The 21729-nt window shown below is 42.3% G+C and overlaps 2 protein-coding genes across 3 annotated transcripts; both read left to right on the top strand.

Annotated features, from left to right (window-relative positions):
* Positions 1-1575: 1575 nt before the first annotated feature.
* Positions 1576-6639, top strand: LOC102078076 (uncharacterized). Of its 2 annotated transcripts, none has more exons than XM_005464675.4 (4): positions 1576-2078; positions 2783-2938; positions 5452-5639; positions 5773-6639. In XM_005464675.4, exons 2-4 carry the CDS (start codon positions 2852-2854, stop codon positions 6251-6253), a joined length of 756 nt encoding a protein of 251 aa, XP_005464732.1. In that variant the 5' UTR covers positions 1576-2078; positions 2783-2851; the 3' UTR covers positions 6254-6639. The 2 variants fall into 2 exon arrangements, with proteins under 2 accessions (XP_005464732.1, XP_005464731.1); XM_005464674.4 differs by having other exon boundaries at positions 1580-2074; positions 5773-6638.
* Positions 6640-9386: 2747 nt separating this feature from the next.
* On the top strand, positions 9387-12041 carry LOC109204731 (zinc finger BED domain-containing protein 4-like). Its single transcript, XM_019366293.2, has 2 exons — positions 9387-11098; positions 11345-12041. The coding sequence occupies exons 1-2, from the start codon at positions 10935-10937 to the stop codon at positions 12039-12041; spliced, it is 861 nt and encodes a 286-aa protein (XP_019221838.1). The 5' UTR covers positions 9387-10934.
* Positions 12042-21729: the final 9688 nt, after the last annotated feature.

Here is a 21729-nt window from a genome sequence, read left to right as displayed (position 1 = left end):
AGCTGCAACCACCAAGTACCTGCAGAGGGTCAGGCAAGTCCTGAGGAGTCAGCTGAACGGTAAGAACAAGATCCGGGCCATCAACACCTACGCCCTGCCCGCGATCAGGTACCCTGCTGGGGTAATAGGCTGGCCAAGGGAGGAGATAGAAGCCACTGACATCAAGACAAGAAAGCTCCTGACCATGCATGGAGGGTTTCACCCCAAGTCCAGCACCCTGAGGCTGTACGCTAAGTGGAAGGAAGGAGGCCGGGGACTGGTGAGTGTCAGCACCACAGTCCAGGATGAGACAACGAACATCCACGAATACATCACGAAGATGGCCCCAACTGACAGCGTGCTCAGTGAATACCTCAGGCAACAGAAACTCAAGAAAGAGGAGGAAGGCGAGGAACCAACATGGAAGGACAGGCCCCTGCACGGTATGTACCACCGGCAGATAGAGGAGGTGGCTGATATCCAGAAATCCTACCAGTGGCTGGACAAAGCTGGACTGAAAGACAGCACAGAGGCACTAATCATGGCAGCACAAGAACAAGCTCTGAGTACAAGATCCATAGAGGCTGGGGTCTATCACACCAGGCAAGACCCCAGGTGCAGGCTGTGTAAAGATGCCCCTGAGACAATCCAGCACATAACAGCAGGGTGCAAGCAGGCAGGGCATACATGGAACGCCATAACCAAGTGGCCGGCATAGTGTACAGGAACATCTGTGCAGAGTATAACCTGGAAGGCCCGAGGTCAAAATGGGAGACGCCCCCTTGGGTGGTGGAGAATGACCGAGCTAAGATCCTGTGGGACTTCCAGATACAGACGGACAAACTGGTGGTGGCTAACCAACCGGACATAGTGGTGGTAGACAAACAGAAGAAGACGGCTGTAGTGATCGATGTAGCGGTTCCGAATGACAGCAATATCAGGAAGAAGGAACACGAGAAGCTGGAGAAATACCAAGGGCTCAGAGAAGAGCTCGAGAGGATGTGGAGGGTGAAGGTAAGAGTGGTCCCCGTGGTAATCGGAGCACTAGGTGCGGTGACTCCCAAGCTAGGCGAGTGGCTCCAATGTATTAGTTTTCTATTATTTAGCATTAGGTTATTCTTAGTATTTGCTGTATGTTTAATTATATTTGTGTCCATGTTTTCTGGTCGAGGTGTCTCCCTTTCCTGTTTACATGTTTTCCTCCTGGCAGATTTTTTCACTTAATACAAGATATTTTTGCTTGGAATGGGTGAAAAATATTTGCCAATGGAACAAGTGAAAATTCTCCAGTTTCAAGATGCACTGTCTAAAAACTAGTTCCTGTATCTTACTGAAATGTTACTCTGTAGCTGATTGTGTCTTATTTTAAGTGTGATAAGATTATTTTGACTAGAAATAAGACAAATATATTTGGTAAGATTTTGAGTTTTTACAGTGTTTGTTAGTTTCAGATGAGGTTCAACTTAACTTTCAGTGATGTTTTTTCTTTTCAAATATCTGTTGTTGTATGGCTTTGATCAAAATGACACAAAAAGCAGAGCATGATGTGGACAGTGTGTCTTTTGTGCCGGAACTTTGAGTAATATTTGCAAAGCATTTTAATGATTTAGTTGTGAGTCAGGCATTTGTTTGTTCTAAAATAACCCAAACAAAAGCCATTGCTGCATTAATAACTCTGTTTCCTTACATGCATAGAGAGAGATCCTGTTAAAGTGACTGCAGAGGTTCATTTACTAGAAGGGCAAATTGAAATTCTTAGTTTTTAAACTCAAGTGAATTGGGGTGCAACCTAAAACTAAAAAACTGTCTTTTCACTGTAAATCTTACCCTGTATTGTGCAAGTGTGACTGTATGCGGGTAGTGGGCGGGGTTTCATGATTTGCAACTTCCCCGTTCAAGACAGAGTGAAGGGGACTAGAACCATGGAAATATAAAACTGTCTCTACTCTAAAAATCACTACTCTTGTGTGTATTTGACTCTGAGTGGAGTATGGAGTGTTTAAAGTTGACAACGACGACGTCTCTGTTCAAGGCAGACGGGGACAGATATCATGTTTCAGAGTTTGATGACTGAGACTGTTGTAACATTCCTGAGGCAAGTAAGGGCAATGTTTACACTTATCACACTGCTTCTACTTGAAGAACCGCATAGTCACAAGAAAACTGGCATTTAGTAATAAAGTATTATGAGATAGACTACTATGCTCTTTTCTTTTGTGCTTGCAGTGTACTTTTGTATAAATGCAGAGAACAGAAATGTGTGTACTGGTAACTGTTATTGACTGTACTTTATACTCAGATTACTTGATAAAAACTTGATCAGAGAAAATCTAATATTTAGTTTTCAGTAGTTTAATACATGCTGACTGTGAATTGAATGGGGGATGGTATTTTTAAAGTTGACTACCACAACTTCCTCCTCCAGTTTTCACCAGCATTATCTGCATTATAGTTCATGTGTGGGCAGTCTCCAGGCAAGTGAAGGCAACACTTGCAATTAGTCACATGTTCTTTTGTGTTTGCAGTGTGCTTATCTATGAATGTTGTGAATGCAAATATCTGTACTGGTAATGCACTAACTGCACTTGTTTAAGATTATATTACTTGACAGAGACCTGATGACAGAATACTGATTTATTTTCACATATTTGCTTCAAAGTAGCAGTAAATATGTGTATGAACCTGATGAATACAATATAATAACACAGCTGTCTATATTATTTGTTACCAGTGTTCTACATGTACTTTTTATTGCATTTTTTCATCACTGTCACTACATGAAGTCTCCCTTTTCCACCGACAGGTCTTTCTTTGAAGAAAAGGTGAACAGTGCATCTTTTACCAGAGCTCCATCCCTCAATGGCAGATAGAGATGGGGCCCATCCATGTGATGATGTGGATCAATATTGGTGTCTGCCTTCCTTTGACCATACTGGTCATCTGTTGTTTGTGTTGTGTGGTATGTAGATAATCACTAAATATTGTGCATTTTATGTCTGTCAGTATATGAACAAAAAGAAGAGTTTTCAAAATAAATATAATTAAAATAAGAAATACGTTTCTATTAGGAGAAAAAATGGATGGCAATAATTTTGAACTGATTCGAGTATCCTTAATGTGTAATTTAAAAAAGTGTGATAGACAGTTTAATACAAAATATTGTCCAGCAAGCTATTTTTTTCATGGTCCAAAGCCTGATCCTTTTAGCTGATGCCAGGAGACCAAAACATCTCTATACTGCCACCTGTGCACTGAACGTCCTTTTCCTTCTTGCGTTCACGTGCACAGATGCCGGTATAGATGCTTATTCAGTACTTAAACATTGAACTAGCACTATAGCACTATTAGTTTTTGTTAAATAAAAATTAAAATGGTGTAATATGTTGTTCAGCTTTAGGACCTGCAAGACCTGATCAGCGGAATATAAACCTTCTTTTTACCCCGACTGATACTAGTTAGGGAGAATTGAACATTTCACTGCGACGCTAACATGGGCAGTATCTCACATAAAGACTGGATGGGTCCCGCACACCATTGAATCCTATCGATATCTTTAAAATTACTTCTGTGGTTTATTGGGAAACGCGAACACCAACTGTCCTGAATGGGTACCTGTCACACTGGATGGGGCTGTGCTTAGGCTTCTAAGGGTTATTCCTTTATGAGTCCTGACATAATATAATTAGCTGCATCTGTTATAGTTTACACGTTACAGTATACCCAGAAAGGTTTTCATACTTACATGCAGCTGTGACCTTAAAAAGTAGATCACGGTCACTCATTTGGGGTCAAGTGGCAAAGAAGTGAAAAATGAATCATAATAAAAATATAATAAAAAAGAGAAAATTGACCCCTAGGGTGTGGTTAAGTGTAATGATCGTAATTTCATGTTTCTTAGAGTTTATACTGGACAGTAAGTCCAGGTTAATGTGCAGGTTTGCAGTGAATTACTATGTTGGACTGGTGCAGGCAAGACTGTGATATTCATGGTGACTGGTTAGGTGCTGAGTAACAGCAGGGATATTATAAGAGTGTCATATGACACTTTAAAAATATGAATTTATGGGAACATTTTGCAACTGGAAGTGTAATTTCTGTGTGTGTGTGTGTGCGTGTGTGTGTGTGTGTGTGTGTGTGTGTGTGTGTGTGTGCGTCACAAAGCATGATTATGAGAGAGATGGAGGTGGGAGTGGTGGGAGCTGTTTCAGGGTTGTTCCTTTATTATTTTAGGGTCACTGAGGCAAATTGAGAGTCTTGAGATTTGGTGCTATATAAATAAAGCTTCCTGTGTATGGATGTATGTAACATCTGAAGGGATTTTAGAGTTCACATTGAATAATTTCAGTAAGAGGATTAATCATTACTCAACCGATGTGGACTTGCATGATAATTTTGCATTTTTTCGCTTTGTTGGATTGAAGTCTGAAAGGAGCTGGAGGACTTTGTAATGAGTCACTACACCCTCGTTTGGACTTCATTGGGTGCAGTCTGCAGAGGACTATCTGTGACCATGAGCACTGGCCACTCAGTGGCAGTGTTTCATCAGACGTTAGTGCAGTTAACATCTGGACGTAGGCAACTGAAGCTGCCTGCATTGCTTGGTTGGATCTATCGCTTGGAATTGGAAACTCAAACCTTTTGGAAAACTGCTCCAGACTTACTACAAAGGAGTGACTGCTGATCCAAAACAATGCCTGCTGTACCACAACTTACACTATGTTTCCACATCTGTCAAATTTTAACCCCCACTGATGGCAACGACGATTTTTTTTAATAGAAATCTGCTAAAAAAAAAAAACTTTATGGGGTAACGATGGTAAGGCAAAAGAAAAAAAAATCATAATAAAAAATAGTTACGAATAAAACAACAGGGTAAAATAAGAGGAGACGGCTGCAGCACAGTGTGGGGGATTATTTCGAATCACCAGGTCAAATGTGTGTAAGAGAGTGAATCTGAATGATAATGTGTTTTACTTTCTAAAACTATGGTTGTTTAGCATGTAGTTAAAACCCTGCTGCTAAGTGGTGCACTGGTGACCTGTGGGTAGTTAACAGATTAAAATGAATAGAGATGGCATGAAAATATTACATCTTTGTAACTTCTCTGTTCACATCAAACTATAGTGTGAGTTAAAATGTAAAAGCTAAATAATGCTGACAAAGTGCCTGCAAAATTTCAAGGTTAGCCTTTCTATCATCCAGTAGGAGATGCACAGCACCTGGGTCTTAAAGCTGAATCAGAATGTTTCACTAAAAGAGTAAATGTTAATATTCTTCACAGTGAAAATATTTGGAAGTGAGGTACTCTCTAACATATAATACACATCCCATCAGATAATAAGTGCAACATTATAATACCGCACATGACAAAATATTGTCTGTCTAATCTGACATCATAGACTGCTCAATGATGGAGTTGAACACATCTTGTTTATTACTTCATATTCTGACTAATAATCGTATTTCCTGCAGGTGCGACGGGATCAGGTCCCTGTCATCTATTACACAAACCTCCTGATCTCCAATCTAATCCAGATGTGCACTATCTTCATTATCGTGGCAAAACCAGATGATCATGAAACCTACATGATGTCTTTTGTTATTTACTATTTTGGTGTCCAGGCCAGTCTTTACTTCAAGTTGTGCATTGCTCTGGAAAGGTACCTGTCTAACTTTCAGTGTGTGTACTTGCATGTGCTTGAGTACTATATTGTACTATGAATCATCCATATTTTTTGAAATAATATATTCTCTACTGTGAAAATGTAAATATCTGTGTGTCTTGTGTTGCAGGTGTTTTTTCATCACCCGCCCACTGACGGACTTTATGAGGCAAACCCGGAGTTCTGTGCTGGTCTGCATTCTGGTCTGGGCCCTTTGTGTTGCCAGTGTACCTGTCGCCATAGTCTTGCGTTATTTTCTACGAGTCCTAATTTTGATCCTAGTCCCTGCCTTTCTGTTCATCATCTGTTTTGCTGCGACTCTCAAAGGCCTGCGTGCTGCCTCCACAGTGAGCACCGAGGAAAAGCGAAGAATTGTAGGAACTTTGGTTCTGTTGCAGCTTAATTACTTTCTGATGATCCTACCTGCAATCACTGAGTTAACTTTCGAATTTCACCCACATGACACTCTCAGATATGTTGTTTTTATCTTGTTTCTATTCAGTCCTTTTATGGACCTGATTTTGTTTTTTCTCATGCAGAAAATGCCCACTGACAAGCGGCTGGCTGGTTTGTGCTGCTGCAGTAGGTGTAGCAGCAGCTCATCAGTGTGAGGAAAAAGCAAACGGCTGTTGTACTACAGATTTAAGCAGCAAAAACTATTTTATTTTATATGCTCGAATATGCAGAAAATAGGTTTAAATGTTAAACAAATGTCTTCCAGTCAGAGAATGTTGCATATAATTTTAATTTTTGCTTGATGCATAAAGTTAAAAGATTAAAAATAATAAAACTAGTTTTAAAAAGAGACTTTTTTTCATTTGATTACATTTTATATAATGGATTATGCAGAGAAACTAGAATTGGCTCTCAGCAAAGGCGGTCGCACTTTCCTCCTCCTCTCCTCTCCCTTAGCTTCCCTGCTTAGCCTCTTGTGTCCTTGTCTAGTCTCGTGTTTTTTGTATTACTTTTCCCTGGAACACTCTCTCACAGTCTGTTCTCTAAAACCTAAAAGAGGAATTATGGATTTGATCAACTGGTCCCTGAATGCAATTGACACCCTTTTCTCAACGAGAAGTCTGGGCTCGGGTGAGCCTGAGTGTTGAAGATATCTACCTATTCGGAACCATGATAACAGGGTTCTTGCTGATCGGAGCTGGCTTGGCCCTGGTTTATCGGAGAATTAAGAAAGCAGAACCGGCTGTTCAAACCCCCCCAAGGCTGCCCGCTGGGATTGAAACGATGGGACGAGGCGTGAGTTTCTCAAAATGGGCTCATTGAGTGCAGCACAGATAAGATCTTGGAGAAGCGCACGGCTGCCGTGAATACTCAGAATAAGACCTCTGAGCGAACATTGGATCACATCTTGGAGAAGCTCACTGCGGTCGTGAGTTCTCAGAATCGGCTCTTTGAGCACAAGAATGACAACATCACGGAGCGCAAGTTTGATAACATCATGGAGAAGCTCACGGCCCTCCAATGGGAGATTGAGAGACCAGTGTTGGACTGTTAGAACAGCTTTGAAATTCACATAAGTTGTTCGCACTAAAGTAAAAACCACCATCACTTCATGAGGATACCCCTTCGGCGCCAGCTGCGGTCTCAAAGCTGGAGCTGTACAACAACACCCTGATAACAACTGTGTTTAGACTGTTCTTCCCATTCTATGCAAGGCCACCTGGGTTGGCTGGAAGACTGTTTACTTAGCCTGGCAGGGCGAAGGACACTGTCTCAGCTGAAGTCTGGACACGCACACACATGCATATACACTGATATGCACACACTCATCCCCCCTCCCTTTCCAAACGCCTTCGATGCTTGTGCCCTCTGGTAGCGCTGGGCAGGGCGGCTGCTGTGTTTGCTTCGGATTACTCCTCACCCCCTACCCATCCCTGTGGCTTGTCACGTGTTTCATAATGTTGTGTTGTGGACATTTATGTGCTTTTTGTGCCGAGGAGTTTTTTTGTTTCCTGTTCTCATGCTGTCCCAGCATGAGTAGAAGTCTCTTTTTTTCCTCTTGTACTTTCCCATTGTAGTGTACATTTCAGTGTTTTTCTGTAACGCTATCCGATCTCCGACTTGTATCCCCATGTGATGTCTGTGTTGTGTGTAAGGTTGGGGGGGGGGTCCCATTACACTGCAGGGCAACCTGCATGTGGCGAATAAAGCCTTGATTGATTGATTGATTGATTGATTGATTGATTGGTCTAACAAATCTATTGCTTTATCACCTATTCAGGTTGTAAATCATGTTTTTAAAAAGTAACGAATTACTTTTGAAAAAAGTAATAAGTAAAGTAACAGTATTCCTTTTTGGGGGAAGTAATCAGTAATTCGTTACTGATTACTTTTTTCAAGTACCTTGACCATCACTGGTCTTGTGTTGCCATCTGCAACACAAGACCAGTGATGGGCTCTATGAGACAAACCAGCAGTTCTGTGCTGGTCTGAGTTAACGTTTGAATTTCACCCATACGACACTGGCAGAGATGTTGTTTTTATCTTGTTTCTATTCAGTCCTTTTATGGACTTGATTTTTTTTTCCACATGCAGAAAATGCCCACTGACAAGCCGCTGACTGGTTCGTGCTGCTGCAGTAGGTGTTGCAGCAGCTCATCATAGTGAGGAAAAAGCAAACGGCTGTTGTCGCTTTAAGCAGTACTGGGACAATAAATCTGCATCTCCATGTGAATTTATTGATTTCAGAATTTTATTTTATAATTTTAGTTCTATAGTGTGTTAAAAACTCCCAATTCTTTTAATCTTTGGGCTGAAGGAAGGACAATACTCGGTGTATAAATGCTCAATCAACAATCATTTATTTCCATACAATTCAACACTTAAGAGCATAAGAACCATCATGATGGGGAGACCTGCCTGCAGAGGGTCACAGCAAGTCTCAAAATGGTGACGGGTTATTCAGCCTTTTATAGCCCCTAGTGGCCCCCACCTAATCGTAAAAGCCTAAACATTCACATGTTTTCTCTCTTACGGCGCCTAAGTTATGACCTCGGCTCCTTGTTTTTCTGCTCTCTGTAAAGGTGGGGGTATGGAATGTGGTCTGTTTCTTCTATTCTAGACACAAGGTCTCCTGCACACAACATTCTCTTCATGATTCAGCAGTATGAAATGTCAAGAAACCATGTAACACATTCAACAGTGTCGAATAATACAGGTCAATCAAATAGATCTAATGATTTTCACACTCTTTTAAGTCAGAAGTATAATGCAAACTAAAACTACATACTGATCACACTCTCTATATTAAGGGGTATAATATGATCTACAGCAGTATCATAATTCAACTACTTTGATTACAGATATAAGGTAACATATGATAACAGAATAATCTCACAAGTGTTAGTTGCATTTTATTTACTATATAGAGAAATCTTTTACATTACAATGTTCACTGCAGTTTAAAATTATAAGGCAAATTTACGTCCATCTACAGAACCTTTTGTCTCTGCTTTTTCCTCAGCCGTTCCTAATGTTTAGACTAATTTCTTCCTGGTTAAATAAAGAAAATAATATAAAGCACTATTTTTTCCATAAATTCTTTTGTTATTTTGTGTTTTGCTCCCCCCCCCTTGCTGTGCTGAATCGTAGAGTACGCGAATCACTCACTCACTCACTCACCCCCTCCCTCCCGATTCACAGCTTCTTCTTCTTCTTCTTGGTTAGCAACCAACATTAAGGTGCATTAGCGCCCCCTGGCAGACAGCTCAGTGGATCGTCGTGCTTCATACGACACACTCACCCCTCCCTCTCGGTTCTCAGCTGTTGAAACTCAGAGCGTGTTACCGTGGAAGAGTCGCTCCTTCACCTAAGATGAAGTCCGATAGTCTGACTGACGCAGTATAACATTCATTCTACACTTTGTTTTTTTTGCAAAGATTATAAGCAGACTAAAGGAAAAAAATCTATGAACTCAGTTCCACCACTATTGAAAAAATAAAAATACTCAGACTCGCATTCTGCTGCTGCAATAATGTAAGTTAAAAAATTAGAAATTCACTATTTCACTAAATTATTTAGATAAGAAAATATATATGTGACACATTTGAGGAAAATACTACTAATAAAAAAAACAGAAAATTCTAAAGGTGTTTGTGTTTTTTCTCCACGTGTATGGGGCAAGGGGGCGGTACTACGGTGTTGTTTGCAGGCAGTGCGACTTAATGATACGAGGAAAAGTGGATAGTCGTCGAAGAAGTGATATTTGGATGCATTTTGAAATGAAAAGTGCAACACATGCACAATGCAACATTTGCAAGGCAGTTTTGTCTTTTCGAGGGGGAAGCACATCAAATATGAGAAGACATCTCAGTAGCAAGCACCCCACAGTCATGCTACAACAACAGCACAGTCAAAACCCAGCTACTACCATTGGACAACCTAGCGGCCAGCAGCAGGAGCAACAATCTTCAACAGCAGCATTATCAACAGCAGTCACATCACCTGTTTATTCCAGCAGCACATCAACAAGTACTCAGCAAGAAAATACAAGCACACACACAGCAGGGCAAGGACAGCAATCAGCAAAAAGAAGACAGAGGCAGTCATACATGGGAGCATTTGTGTCAAGGCCCATGATGCCACTTCAGCAGAGCAAGGTTGACCAGGCTCTGGTTAAAATGATTGCCCAAGATTTTCAGCCCTTTTCAATCGTTGATGACAGAGGATTTAGGGAATTCACCAAGGCACTTGATCCTTCATATGTTCTTCCCAGTAGAAGTACACAGACAGCTGATGCCCGATTTGTTTCAGAAGATAAGAGCTGATGTTCAGGAAAAAATCAAGACAGCACCTGCTGTGTGCTTAACAACTGACTGCTGGACCTCCAGCACATCAACAAGTTACATGTCTGTTACATGCCACTATGTGACCGAGTTTAAGCTGCAGTCAAACTTGTTGGACTGTTTTGAATTAACAGACAACCATACATCTGAAAACCTGGCTAGAGAGCTGGAAAGGATTGCAACTGAATGGGCCATTATGGAAAAGATAGTAGCATGTGTAAGTGATAGTGCAGCCAATGTCAAGAAGGCGGTGGGTGACATTCTGCACTGGAACCATCTAAATTATTTTGCACACATTTTGAATTTAATTGTCAGAAAGGGAATCCAGCAGTCTCAAATTCAAGAAATTATCAGAAAGGTAAAAGCAATAATTGAATATACACGCCGCAGCACAGTGGCTTCTGCTAAAGTGAGAGAGACACAGCAGCAGGTGGGACAGCCCCAACTATGACTGAAGCAAGATGTGCCAACCAGGTGGAATTCCACTTATTACATGCTGAAGCGGATTGCAGAAGTGAAGTATCCCCTCATTTCCACCTTGGCCTTGGTAAATCCACAGCTGCAAACCCTGTCACTTGAAGAGTGGGAGATGGTCAAGGAAACCTGTGAGGTCCTGCAGCCTTTTGAGGAAGTGACTGTGGAACTGAGTGCCGAAAGGTATGTTAAAATAGTGTCATAATAAATGTATATATTTCATGTTGTGTCATTACATTTGCCTAAACACATTTTTCAATTCTTTCCCAGATAATAGTATTTAAGATGTTTCTTACAACAGCTTACAATTAAATGTAAACTGTAAAATGGTTTTATATGACAATGTATGCTTAATGCACTGCACTGCAGGGGCTGTAACTGCATTAAAAAGCATGGAACTATAGTCTTTCCTTTATTTCTCCTCAACAGGTTTGTTACTGGATCAAAAGCCATTTTAATGGCAAGAGGGCTGCAGAGGGTTACTGCACACAGACAGAGAAGTCCTTCCATCTATCAGCCCATCCGCAACATGGTAGACATCCTCATGGCAGAAATAGTCAAACGGCTGGGGGGGATCGAACAAGTGAGCCTGCTTGCAGATGCTACACTTTTGGATCCCAGGTTCAAGAAGCATGCATTTTTGCATGATAGACATGCAGAAGATGCTGTTACAAGAGTTGTGGGAGCTGCATCGAGGTCCTTAAGACCACTGCCACTGGCAACATCCAGCACAGAGGAAGGAGAGGGTGTCCCACAGGCCAATCCTTCTACTGAGACAGTGCCTGTGATTTGGGCTGATTTTGAGGAGCGGGTTGCATCACTGAGGCCAGGAGTCCAAAACCCCTTCACAGAGGCAATGCTGGAGATTAAAGGATTCCTGTCAGAGCCACTCCTACCCCGAACATCTGACCCCCTGGAGTGGTGGAAGTCCCGTGCCACTGTCTTCAAAAAAAACCTGCGATGTTATGAAGACGAGACTCTGCATAGTGGCAACTTCCGTTCCATCAGAGCGGATCTTTTCAAAGGCAGGACAAATAATTACAGACAGAAGGAACCGTCTCAGCCCTGGAAAAGTTCGGGAGCTTATTTTCCTCAATGCCAATCTGTAAGGGACAATTCATTTTGAAGTGGACTAGTACTCTTGAACGCATTAATCTGTGAATTTTTTTTTTTTTTTATTTATATTTTTGATTTTGATTTTGTTGATTCACATTTCATTTTCTGTCAGACATTTCATTGATATTCTATTGAAATAAAAATAAATGTTCCCTTTACAAATCTTTATTTTTTTGCTCTATAAAAGAGTTGTTTTTCTTTTTCAATCACTCATCTTAGCAATAGGGTTTACATGAAAAGAGAAACAAATTAAGTTTGCATGAAAATGTACATTTTTTGCACTCTCCTAGCAACTGACTCAGTGACTCAAAACACCCGATTCATTTTGGTGAGTGACTCATTCAAACTCGATTCACTAAAAGGAATCGAATTTACCATCACTAGCATCAATAGTAACAAAAATACAATTTAGTTTTCGTTGTCAAAGTCGATTTAACTAAAGTTACCTGTTTCCGCTTAGTGTGGAGGTCACGTGTTTCCGCTTGGTGTGGAGGTCACGTGTTTCCGCTTAGTGTGGAGGTCGCAATACGGCGCTCCCCAGTGGCTGCAAAAAATTCCACTGGAGCTCATGACATAGTCCAAAACATAGTCCATGAAAGGCACTAGAGCTCAGGGAACGGTCCAAATCAAAGTCTCCAGGAAAAACATCGGAGCTTCTGTCTAAAACAGAACAGGCATGCTGAGGTTGATCACAAATCCAAAAACATACGTAGATCCGGGGGCCGACCTGGAGGCCAGTGCCACAACAGCCCACAGTTTATTAGTTCAGGGGGCCGACCCGGAGGGTGATGGCACAAAAGTCCACAGTTCATTAGCTCGGGGGGCCGTCCTGGAGGTCGACAGCATAGCAGTTCATAGTTCAAAGGTTCAGGGGGCCGGCCACAAGTCCACCGGTGGCGACGGAGCGTATCAGGAGGCCGACCACGTGGAAAGTAGCAGCGGCGAAGCGGGCATGACTGACCACACTTGGATCGCTTGGCTGGCAGCTGGCGGCAACGTGGGCATGTACGAAGACCCTCAGGCGGCTTGGCGGGTGGTCGATGGCGGCGTGGGCCTGCATGAAGACCCTCAGGTGGCTTGGCGGGTGGTCGATGGCGTGGACAAGACCTCTCAGGTGGCTTGGCAGGCGGTCGACGGTAGTGCGGATGTGGACGTGACCCCTCGGGAGGTTTGGTGGGTTTCCGTGGACAGGCTGTTTTGACAGGCCCCGGAAACAGCCGTGCTGGACGGGGACGTGGCTTGGCGGCAGATGTAGGGAGCGCTGGATGTTGCTTGGCCGGTGAGACAGGACCAGGCGTGGCGACGACCTCTGGCTGGGGCGAGGCAGGACCAGGCGTGGCGACGACCTCTGGCTGGGGCGAGGCAGGACCAGGCGTGGCGACGACCTCTGGCTGGGGCGAGGCAGGACCAGGCGTGGCGACGACCTCTGGCTGGGGCGAGGCAGGACCAGGCGTGGCGACGACCTCTGGCTGGGGCGAGGCAGGACCAGGCGTGGCGACGACCTCTGGCTGAGGCGAGGCAGGACCAGGCGAGGCATCGTCCTCAGGACCAGGCGAGGCAAGACCAGGTGAGGGCGTGGGAGCCGCAGGTGGTGAAGCTGGCGGTGGTGTTGCAGGCGATGGCGCGGGAGCCGCAGGTGGTGAAGCAGTTTGTGGCTGAACGGACTCACCAGAGCCGTCAGCAGACACGGAGAGATGCTGGATGGGCGCTCCAGAAGCCCCAGCTGACGAGGCATGAGGCTGGACGGGCTCTCCAGAACCATCAGCTGACGTGACATGAGGCTGGACGGGCTCCTTGGGCCTTCCGGCAATGCTGCTCCGCTGCTCGGGATCGCTGACGGCGTGAACGCCGTTTTCTCCGGGAAGGAGGAGGAGACGTGCCGGCCCGTGAATCCTCCAGCAAACCGGGCTGAACCTCCTCCGACTCTTCATACTGGAGAGGCAGATCTGGGCGGACGTGTACAGTGGAAACGAGGAAGTCCTGGATGAGTGGGTTTAGTGCGCTAAATAGCCAGGGAAGTCCAGAAACCATCCTCTGCAGATGGATGGCTAACTCCTCTTGGTATTCTTCAAATGGCAGCGCAAACCACTCCTGGCATAGAAACTCCACCGCATAGATCATGTCCTCCCGGAGCTCAGCGGAGGGATTATGAGCTGCTGGGTCCATTGTCTGGTCGCGTCCTTCTGTCACAAAACAGCTGTGTGCAGGCAAGAGTAGGACCCAAACGCAAACTTGCAGAGACGAAAAGTAAACTCCAAAAACACAGCTTTATTGCTGGAGTGGAAGGGAAACAAAGAACAAAACTAAACTGGGAAAACTAATAATGAATCATACATGGAAACACAGGGAGAATCACACAGCTATGATGGAGGACACGACACTGAACACAGGAAGACAGAGGACTTAAATACACATGAGGTGATCAGGGGAAGTGGCAACACATGGGGAAACAGCTGACACACATGAACCTAACGACATCACAGGGGAAACGTAAAACTAAACACAATGAACACGGGACCTCTTTCAAAATAAAACAGGAAACATAATAAAACGCAGACCTGACAACATGAACTTAACAAAAGACATACAAGCATCAAACACATGAAGGGCAAGGGAGACTTAACACAGGGGTTGAAAACACAAGGGGAAACGAATAAGCAAATGAACATAGAAAACCTAATGAGCTTAAACATACACTATAAACATCAAAATGAACTAAAACTCAAAACACTGGGTCATAAGACCCAGGATCGTGACACTCACCCTCAACTAGTTTACAGTAGAGGGGCGCATTCTCTCCCAGAACCAAAAAAAAAAAAAAAAAAAAATCCCTGTCTTGCTAACATTAGCATTACTGTTAATATTAAAAAATGACATCACACTAAATAACCATTCCAGTCCCAGGTATGGGTGAGTTGGCAATCAGAAAGGCTGCAGGGATCTGGTTTTGAATCTACCCAGGACCATTTCCTGAATGTCATTCCCCTTTTTATTATTCTCTCTACTCTTTATCTATCAGAAAAAAGGCCACAATAACTAAACAAATAATTTTCACAGCTTCTGTGGAAGCAGACAGCAAGGAAAGGAAGTCGTTGAAGTCATTCAAATTTTGAAATCTTACAATCCTACAGAGCAGTTAGATCTATGAACCAGCTGCTCCTGGAAATTCCAGGTCCAGGTTCATGAGCAGAAGGAATAAAGCGTTTTTAATGCTGGCTTCTAATTTTTAGAACAAGTTTCCCTTTCAAATAAGAGGTGCCAAGTCTTTCAATAATTTTAAAACACTTTTAAAAAAGCTATTTGTTCTTGTTTGCGTTTGGGTCTAGTTGAGACAAATACTCTTTTTTTAATTATGCAATCACAGCTTTATGTACTTCTTTTATTAGATTTTTTAGTGTATATTTATTGTTATTCAGTCTCTGTTGTAGAACTTGTGATGGAGGTTGTTTTAAAGGTTGCTACACCAACTTTCACTGGCCCATATGGTCACAGGGCCATATGGGCCATTGCTAGGGAAGACCTTTAGGAAAGATAGATGGAATAAAAAGAAACAAAACAAAATGCAAAGTCGTTTCTTTTGTTTTAGTGTCGCTTAAATGTGCAAAGCCCGGGCCAACATACATCAGAACAGTTGTTGTGAACTTTGTTCCTGTTGATCTGATAGCTGATGGCAGCAGAGGAAGGAACTGTTTTAGAATATGACAAAGGCAAAATGATTGGCTCACAGACATTTTGCATTAATCTGGTTGGTTCAGTTTAGCCAATCAGTAGCATGGGTACACCTGGACCTGGTGTGGCTTGAAGGGCAAGTGTTGATAACAATAAACCAGTGGCACGTTGTCATCACTTTTCATATTTATTGTAGACTGTTTTTAATGCAGAGGACAAAGCAGCAAACACTGGTGTAGAGACCTGAGGAGTGATCTTGAAACAATCAAAGGTAACTATACTTACAAACTTTGGGCTTTTTATTTGCAAAGCTGTAGTTGCATTATTTTATTTGTGTCTATAGAAGTAATTCATGAGGTAACAAGTCATGTGTATTGTGTTATGAAGGTACTTTAAGCTGTGTAGGCAGGAGTAGGACCCAAACACAGGGCTCAAAACACAAAGGAGGGAACAAAAGGAGGTAGGTTTATTGATGTACAAACTAAACATTAAATACAAGGAAACAGAAACCAAAAACTGAAAACTAAGAACTAGGGACTGGGAAATCAGGGAGCTGAGAACAAATTAAGAGTAGGGAGGGAAACAAGGTGCATGGAGAGAGACCCAACAACATGGGGGTTGACGCAACAACAGGCAGAGGAAAACAGAGAACTAAATACAACAAAAGGTGACGAGGGAAGAGAGCAAACATAATCAGGTGGGAGGAAGGAAAACTGAACACACTAACTCAGGACACAAGACTATCAAAGTAAAAAAGGAAACTAGAGACACACACTAAGGACTGCTATTGGACTCATGAACAATAACTATATAACTGTTCCCACCACTAACACATGACCCTACACTGTGTTCACTGCATCATTCCATGTTTGCACTGATCACCACCTGCACTCATGTATATATCTATCTACTTAGCACTTTTGATTTTGATTTATTTAAGCGTTGTCTAACAGTATGTTTTGCACTAAGTACCGCAGCAATTTCCTAATGTTGTAAAACTGCTCAGCATTTGACAATAAAACCCTTTCTGATTCTGATTCTAAGACAGTGGTTCTTAATAGAGCTGGGCGATATGACCCAAAATTCATATCTCGATATTTTTTAGCTGGATAGCGATATAAGATATATATCTCGATATTTTTTTAAAGCCATAAAGTAAGAACAAAAAGAGAGTTCTTAGTCAAAGCTGTGTCCCAGATGTCACACAGGCACGTTTATTAACATACAGCATAGATGTAGGATAGTGACGCGGCTGCCCCTCTGTTGGTCTTCCTTGGTCTCTTGTGTTCTGGGGGCCTCTGGATGTCTGGAGTTTTGATCTCCTCCATACCTGCTTCATGCCCTGGAGGACGGGGCAGTGGCCCCCCACACCTTCTAGCAGATCATTACATGAAGGAACCTTTTAAAAACAAGCGCGTTCATGCTCACAGGTGTACACACAGGTGATCACACACAAACTACACCCTTTTTGGCTCTTACCTCAAAGCACACTGTGCGCTGTCGATCTTACGTGCTGCACAATAATGTTTAATATTTAGTATTTACTGTCATATTCCCATATATCATTGTGATGTTGTTTATTACTCTCGTTTTCTTCTGCTTGCTTTCTCTTTTTCTCAACAGGTGATCCAGATGATCGATATATGTATTTTTTTGTCTGCTTATTCTGTTGGTTTTTGGTTTTTTGCCCTTTTCCCCCGTCCCTCTTCCCCGCTGTTTTTCTTTCCCTCTTTCTTTCTCCCCTTTCTTTCCCCCAGTTAAGTCTGTCCCGTATTCAGCAAGTGAAAATAAAATAAACAATAAAAGGTGAATCAAATGGACCATTACGGCAAGGCTGGGATGGTCAATTTGGTAAAGTAAATCCGTTGGGCATCTTTCTTCGCCTTTAGACAATAATTCTGATGGCAAAAGAACCAAACGGGACAGGTTAAAAAAAAAAACAAACAAAAAAAAAAACATACAGCATAGATGTACATGAAAAAAACTACTCAAAAATAAATTATGAGCATTTATTACATAATGATGCTCTATAAATAAAAGAAAACTATGTTGTTTTGTGCATAACAAAGAGCTCACAATTGTGCAGTCAAAATGTAAACTAACAGACGCTGAGCATAATAACAAAGACAGATTTCACAGCTGCTCTGTTCCCAACTTCTACTGCGTGACTGACAGCCTGGAGTTTGAAATCCGCTTCGTAACCATGTCTCTGAACAGGTGCCATTTATGGTCCTTATACACACACAATACGGTAATATTACGTTGAAGCACAGTACGTATCACTCCGCGAGGCTCCTCGGTAGCCGTAATGCTCCGACAATCCATCAAGCGGTGCAGCTCCGTAGCTTACCAAAGTCGAACTAAAACATTTTTTGACAGATTGCTGAGCGCTGTGTATCACATAAAATCGGTTCGCGGTCATCAAGCACAACCAGAATTCATACAAAAGGCGCACAGTCAACTTTTGAGAAGATGAAAGGATTTCAGGCCGTGCATGGCGTTAGCGTGGCTAGCTTGTTAGCGTGGCTAGCTTGTTAGCGTGGCTAGCTCATTAACACGTTGACACCGTCCAGCCCCACGCACGGGGCGATGCGCAGTAACTCATTAACGGAGATTTGCCGTGTCCATCTTGTCGCTGCCTGCAGGTGAAGCGATGGGGGAGGAGGGGGAGTTGTGTTCAGTGAAGGAGAGGCGAGGTCGAGTAACGTTGCGTAGAGACAAAAGTGGACGAAAGAGAGGCAAACTTGCGGCTCTGCAACTATAATTATAACGTAACATAGACTATATCGATATAAAGGATATTGTCATATCTTGTATCTCGTATAAAAATATATCGATATTTTTAAAAAACTCGATATATCGCCCAGCTCTAGTTGTTAACCTTGTTGGAGGTATCGAACCCCACCAGTTTCATATGCGGATTCACTGAACCCTCTTTAGTGAAAAATAAAATGTGATTTTTTTCAAATTCAATGCATAGAAATGATTTTTTACTGGTGCACAAAATGAGCCGTGCATGTCACGGCGGAGGCTCTGCCGAACCCCTGAGATGGACTCACCGAACCCCTAGGGTTCGATCGAACCCTGGTTAAGAACCACTGTTCTAAGACATGGAACTGACTGAACATAGGAAACAAAGGGAGCGAGAGACATAACGGGGAACATCTGAATAAACAGAGACAGAACTTAACATGCATGAATGACATCACAGACTAAGGAACAGACCAAAAGAACCAAAAATACAAATGATTAAACTAGGAAGAACAATGCCAAAAGATAACATAGGAAACCTAGAAACACTGGGTCAAAGACCGAAGACCATGACATATTGTACCAATTTCATGCATATATTTTTTCAGTTAATACTGAAAAGTGTCAATGAAAAAATAATAATAATATATATATACATATACATATATATATACACACACACACACACACACATACACACACACACACACACACACATACGTGTATGTGTGTTTGTGTGTGTGTGTGTGTGTGTGTGTGTTTGGCTTTTATATTTCATGTTTCTTAGTTATTATTTCCAGCTCTGATTTTCTGGCCTTCAGGCTTTGTCTCTGTGCCTCCCTTGTGTTCCTTGTGTTGTGTCATGTGTTTGTATCATTTCCTGTTTTATTTTGACAGTCCGATGTCCTACATCAGTGTGTCTACTTTTGCTTCCCCTTGTCTAATTATGTCTAATTAATCCCAGCTATGTCTCCCTCCTGTTTCCCATTCCCTCATTACTTGTCTGTATATTTAAGCCCTGTCTCCAAAAGTTGAATCTGTTCATCTGTTCATCTGGACGTAGCGTTTTGTGGAGGAAAGGTTTCGTCACTCATCCAGGTGACTTCTTCAGTCTCAGCTGACTGCAGGTTTCCCCAAACACCGGGTCTCTGTGGCTTTTAAACCCCAAAACACGCTGCGCCAAAAACTGGTCCACCCCAAGGATCGGGTCCCCCGACACAAACAGAGTAACATAGTGTACGCTGTTAAGTGCCAGGAGGATTGCCAGGATTTATACATCGGGGAAACCAAACAACCTCTAGCGAAGCGGATGGCACAACACAGAAGAGCTACCTCATCAGGCCAGGACTCTGCAGTTTATTTACACCTACAGGCCAGTGGACACTCTTTCAATGATGAGGATGTAACATCCTGGACAGGGAGGAACGCTGGTTTGAGCGCGGAGTCAAGTAGGCCATTTACGTGAAAAGGGAAAGACCATCTCTGAATCGAGGAGGGGGCCTAAGGGTACATCTTTCGCCATCTTACAACGCTGTGATTGCAGCCATTCCCCAACTCTGTGAATGGGACTCATGGCCATTGATCAGTGTTCTTTGATCAGTGGGTTTTGGTCAGTGATTGTTGATCAATGGTAATGGGAATTTGCATAATTATGATTAAGGAACTGACCTCACAGCCCATTGTTCCTTCAGTGGGCTGGTTTCAGTCATTATGCAAATGTACTGTTTATAAGATTGGGGAAACCTGCAGTCAGCTGAGACTGAAGAAGTCACCTGGATGAGTGACGAAACGTTTCTCCCACAAAACGCTATGTCCAGATGAACAGATTCAACTTTTGGAGATTTACTTTCCTGGATGATTGAGCATGCATCAAGACTATTTAAGCCCTGTGTTTTCCTTTTCCTTTTGTCGTGTCGTACCTCCTCATGTGTGTAAGTCTTCCTTCGTTTCTAGTTTCAGTGTAATTCCTTGTTTCTAGTTTCCTGGTGTTATAGTTTTCTTTTGACAGTGTTTTTGTTTGTTTTCATTTTTCTATGTTTAATTTGTTGTTTGTGAGTTTACATTTTAGATAAGGCTTGAAAAGGTTTGAAAAGGTTTCACCAGTCCAAAGGCTGAACATTTATACTCATTCAAATGAACTTGAGTCCAATACTACATTTATACTGCTACTAGTACAGTTCAGTGTGACTCATGGGGTTAAAAGCTCAGGAACATGCCATTCAGTCTTCTCTCTAATTTACCAGTTTGTTAATGTTTGATGTATTCTTTTGAGAGAAGTACAGTGAAGCTGAAAACCTCCCACAATGAAACACCAGTGAGAGAAGTTAACCATAAACTAGAAAAATTTGCATTTCCTGCGAAAATGCAGTGTGGATGCTATAAAGCTGAAGCTGTCAGCTGAAACTAGCTGAAAAAGCTGAAAAGTTGCAGAAATTGTAAAACCTTTGCAAAAAATTGTAATAACTTTGCAGAAGCATAAGAACTTAGCAAAAATGTAATTACTTAGCAGAACTGCAATAACGTAAAGAAAACATAATACTTGGCAGAAATACAATAACATAGCAGAACTTAGCAGCAGAAATTAGAATAAATATTGTAACTTAGCAGAAACAAGATAACTTTTCAGAAATACAGGATTTTAGCAACCATGGTACCAGATTACATAGATACTTTATTTAAACAAAAATACCTAAACATTGCACAAATACTGTGATTTAGGACAAATACTACAACATAGCAGAAATGCTGTAATTCAGCAAATATACTATGCTATGGCACAAATAGAAAGAATATGCTCAAATACTATGATTTTGCTCAAATAATATAATTAAGCAATAACACTAAGATTTAGCAGAAATACTGTATTTAGCACAAATACCGAAAAGTAGCAGAAATACTATAATTTAGCATAATAGTAATAACTTGCACAATTACAAATATGGACATGGTAAATGGCCTGTATTTATATAGCGCTTTTATGGTCCCTAAGGACCCCAAAGTGCTTTACATATCCAGTCATTCACCCATTCACACACTGGTGATGGCAAACTACGTTGTAGAAACAGCCACCCTGGGGCGCACTGACAGAGGTGAGGCTGCTGGACACTGGCGCCACCGGGCCCTCTGACCACCACCAGTAGGCACACAATAAGATACACCCATAAAAAGGCTCTCTCTCTCTCTCTCTCTCTCTCTCTCTCTCTCTCTCTCTGTCACACACACACACACACACACACACACACACACAAGCAGCAGCAGCAGAAGCAAGTGAACAAATA

The sequence above is a fragment of the Oreochromis niloticus genome, linkage group LG13 (assembly GCF_001858045.2).
Source record: "Oreochromis niloticus isolate F11D_XX linkage group LG13, O_niloticus_UMD_NMBU, whole genome shotgun sequence".
Classification (NCBI taxonomy): domain Eukaryota; kingdom Metazoa; phylum Chordata; class Actinopteri; order Cichliformes; family Cichlidae; genus Oreochromis; species Oreochromis niloticus.
Note: the sequence above shows the minus strand (reverse complement) of the source record. Positions and strands in the feature narration are given on the sequence as shown.

Coding starts and splice junctions, on each gene's coding strand:
- LOC102078076 (XM_005464675.4), top strand. CDS start 2,852: ATGGGGCCCATCCATGTGATGATGTGGATCAATATTGGTGTCTGCCTT. Junction 2,939..5,451: donor TCTGTTGTTTGTGTTGTGTG/GTATGTAGATAA, acceptor TATTTCCTGCAG/GTGCGACGGGATCAGGTCCC. Junction 5,640..5,772: donor TTGTGCATTGCTCTGGAAAG/GTACCTGTCTAA, acceptor CTTGTGTTGCAG/GTGTTTTTTCATCACCCGCC.
- LOC109204731 (XM_019366293.2), top strand. CDS start 10,935: ATGCTGAAGCGGATTGCAGAAGTGAAGTATCCCCTCATTTCCACCTTG. Junction 11,099..11,344: donor GTGGAACTGAGTGCCGAAAG/GTATGTTAAAAT, acceptor TCTCCTCAACAG/GTTTGTTACTGGATCAAAAG.